Source organism: Cyprinodon variegatus, unplaced genomic scaffold, assembly GCF_000732505.1.
Source record: "Cyprinodon variegatus isolate N-32 unplaced genomic scaffold, C_variegatus-1.0 Scaffold74, whole genome shotgun sequence".
Lineage (NCBI taxonomy): Eukaryota > Metazoa > Chordata > Actinopteri > Cyprinodontiformes > Cyprinodontidae > Cyprinodon > Cyprinodon variegatus.
The window spans coordinates 1,078,975-1,082,751 of NW_015150527.1; the positions used below are offsets into that span (position 1 = coordinate 1,078,975).

At 36.2% G+C, this 3,777-nt stretch overlaps 1 protein-coding gene across 1 annotated transcript in view; it reads left to right on the forward strand.

Moving 5' to 3' along the window:
- Nucleotides 1-3,777, forward strand: part of shoc2 (SHOC2 leucine-rich repeat scaffold protein) — a 20,352-nt gene that overhangs the window by 11,377 nt on the left and 5,198 nt on the right. The window contains exons 6-7 of the mRNA XM_015372649.1: nt 223-345; nt 1,769-1,906. Of these exons, the coding sequence (XP_015228135.1) occupies nt 223-345; nt 1,769-1,906 (261 nt within the window). The remainder of the gene's footprint in view (nt 1-222; nt 346-1,768; nt 1,907-3,777) is intronic.

Below are 3,777 nucleotides of genomic sequence, written 5' to 3' on the forward strand. Positions count from 1 at the left end.
TTTTGTTTTGTTAAATCTTTAGAAAAATTTCTATTTGGCATGATTTTTTTCCTAAAACTGTGATCTGATTTCACTCAAATTTTATATGCATGGATTGATTTCTGTCTAATCTTCCTCGTTAGCTGGAGTTAGCATGTATGCTAAATACTCAGTCCCTCACAACCAGCTTTCATTTTGCATTGTATTATACAAAGTTAAATACATTGTTATTTACTCCTTCAGGACAACCAGTTAACAGCTTTGCCGTTGGATTTTGGCACATGGACTAGCATGGTTGAACTTAACCTGGCCACTAATCAGCTGAATAAAATCCCAGAAGACATCTGTGGACTTATCTCTCTAGAGGTGGGTCTTTATCTTGTCCTGTAGGTTTCAGGTTTATCTTTGATTGGTTAAGGTCGTTTTTTGTATTTCTATTTATGCTGAAATAAAGATATGGTATTTATTTGTCATTAAGAGGCGTTTTTTCTTCTAAAGCCTTAAGATAAAATTTTGTAATTTGGAATTTCTTAGGTGATGCAACTTTAGATTAAAATGTCAAATTTTTTTGTTATCCTTTTTTATTGTGCCACTGTAATGCTCTTTGCTATTTTCTTATGCTTTGTTCCTGTAAAGGGTCTTTTAAAAGTTTGTCACTGAAATCCGCAATTCAAGTAAACTTGTTATGCAGTCTTGCAAAAGTTATCTTACCCTTTGATTCTTTAAAAAAATTCCACACCACTGTAAAAGAGTTCATGATTCCATGTGAGAGTTTAACAAAAATGGGCTCACAAAAGTGAAAGGGAGAATAAAAGGTGAGAAAATAACCTGTTATAATTTGCCTCCCAAGACCTTTAGGGCAGTGATTCCCGAAGTTGGGGTTATGATTCTACATGGGGTTCTTGATCAATCAGTAGGGAGTGTTTTCTGGTCCAAACCAAATAATTATTTATGTGTTTAAAGATTTAAAAGAATCCACTACATTTACTTTGGTTGTTGCTGCTGTTGGCAACACCTGAGTTGATTTTTGTAGGAGTGATTTTGTATTCAATCAATAGTCTGAGTCCTGAGTCGACTGGGACCGTTTTTGTCGGTCAGAGGCTTAAAAGTTTAGGAACCTCTGTTTCAGGACATGCCTACACATTTATTAAAAGGACTAGCTTCATCTCATATTGGATGGAGTTGGTCTGTGAGGAATCTTTTTTAAGTCTAGTCTCAGATTGTTTGTTGGATTTAGTTTTGGTCTTTGACTAGGCCATTCTACATACTAGCATGGTTTTATCGAAACCAGTCCGTTACATCTCTGACTCCATTGGGTCGTTGCGTTGCTTGAATAGTAACCCTCCCCCCAATCATAGATCTTGGGCTGTGCCCAACAGATGGTTTCTCCCCAGGTTTGTCCTGCATTCATATTCCCATCAGTCACAACCATGCAAAAGAAAAGTATTGTGCTGACTCCACTGTTTGATTATAGCGATGTATTTAGGATCATGTTGTCTGTTCTTAAAGGCTTTTGTTTTGTTGGAGTAAAAGATTAGATCTCATTTTATAAGCATTCCTACCACCCAAAAACAAAATACATCCAAAAAGACTGAAGTTTGTTTGTCTAGTGATGTAAAATGTAAACAGTATATGGGGTGTGAATACTTTTATGAGGCATGATAAAATTCTAATTTAGGTTGCATCTTGGCAGCCTTTTGTGTTAAAAGTAAATTATTATATCAATGGAAATGTTTGCCAGACTGTCACCGATGGTCAGTCTATTCTGATTTATGACCCTGTCTTCCAGGTATTAATACTGTCCAATAATCTTCTGAAGAAGCTACCGCATGGTATTGGAAGTTTGAGAAAGTTACGAGAACTCGACCTGGAGGAAAACAAATTAGAATGTCTACCGCATGAAATCGCTTACCTTAAAGATTTACAGGTAAAGTTTCCAGATATTCCTTTGTCCCACTTTCTTTACTTTGGAGCGAGTAAAGCAGGTTTTGCTTTTAATGAATGTTGGCTTTTGTGTTCCTCTCGAGTTAAGACACAGAGAATTACATATGAGAGGTAATTTTATCCAGTATAGTGCATCGGTTATAAGCAGCACCAAGTAAAAAATGTTTTACCTTAATATATCGTGCGTGTGCTTTTTATTTCAGTGTTTTTCTGAGAAGGTACAGTGGTCTGTCATCTCCCCCCTACTAGCTCTGGTTATAAAACCTCATTTAAAAGTTTCAATTAGAGTCTCATGGCTCCGTTCTTGTTTTTGTGGTAGGACAGACATGGTACCCCAATACAAAGCCATTGACTTTAATAGCTGCATGCCTTAAACTGCACGACCCAGGAGTGATGATAGATTTAGGATATAGTGGAGCCAGCAAAAAAAAAAAAAACTTTTCTTGGAGGAGAATACGAGAATCAGATCAGTACAGGGTTCACAGAGTTTGAATAAGGCATTTCCTCTGTGGTACGACCTCAAACAAAAGCAAGGGTTCAAAACTGATGCAGACATGTTTTTGGACTTGCAAGTACCATACCTGCTAAGCTCTGTTAGTGTAACTGTTGGGGCTATAGAGTGATCGATTTTTAGTATTCCTCTCAGGGTTGTTGCTAGCATCTTTCAGTGTAACGGGACGTTATGCTCAATAAAGTCACTATTATGCTGAAAACCAGGTTGATAAGCTCTTCTTTTTTTTAAATAAGCTTAATGACCCTTTGTCTGACATCTGGGCTTCCTCCCCAGTACATTTAACAATAACAATAGAATTATGCTGATACCCTGACTTTTAATAAGCACAAAAGCTGCAGAAACCCTGTTTTTAATTACCTCCTTGTTTGGATATATACATCAGGGAAGAACCTGGTGCTGTTAAGACTGCATTAGCTCACTGAGGCAGGTGAACATTCTGCAGCCCCCACAGCAGAGAGCACGCTTTAAAACAATAAATATCAAACTCAAAAATGATTTATTGCCGTTTTAAATATAACTTTAAAAAAAATCGAGGTTTAATTCGACACACTAGACGTCCTTTCTACATATTAGTTCTTCATCACAATTTGCCAGTTCAGTTGGAGAGATGGATGTAGCTCTCCAGCTGTTCTAATAAACCCTCCACATTGCTTTGTTGGGTTTTTTATAGTCAACAAAAATCAGAGTATGACTTCAGTTCCTCTATCAGTTCATGTCTTTAGCACCAGTTTCCTCGAAAAAGCCAGAATATTAAAAGAAACTAAAAATGACTGCATGAGACTCAAATTCTCATAATAACGAAAAATATGATTTAAGACTAAGAAACAGAACATGGAACTATAGAATTAAAATAAGCAACTTTAATCTCACCAGTGTCAACATAAGACTATAAATAAAGACTGCAATTAACGATTATTTTGCAAATCGATTCATCTTATCAATCTAATCAATGTTTATTTTTTCGAATACCCAAAGGTTCTTTAAAGAAGATTTTTTACAAATAATAAAAAAAAAATCATAAGTTATGGACAGAGCTTATTGGGAGATGATTTTTTTATTTTTTTATTTTAAATGCTAAAATACTAAAAATATTTATATATAGATAGATAGATAGATAGATAGATAGATAGATAGATAGATAGATAGATAGATATTAGGGATGGAACGGTTTATGAAAACCGTCCGAACCGTTCGGTTCGACTGTCTCGGTTCGGTTCGCGTGTGTTGTGTTCGGTTCATGCGCTGCGTGTAAACGCTTCGCCTGCTCTCATAGGCGAAGCGTTTACACTCCAGAGCAGAAGGTGGCGGTACTGCAACCAAAGCCAACCACCAGTAGTAAA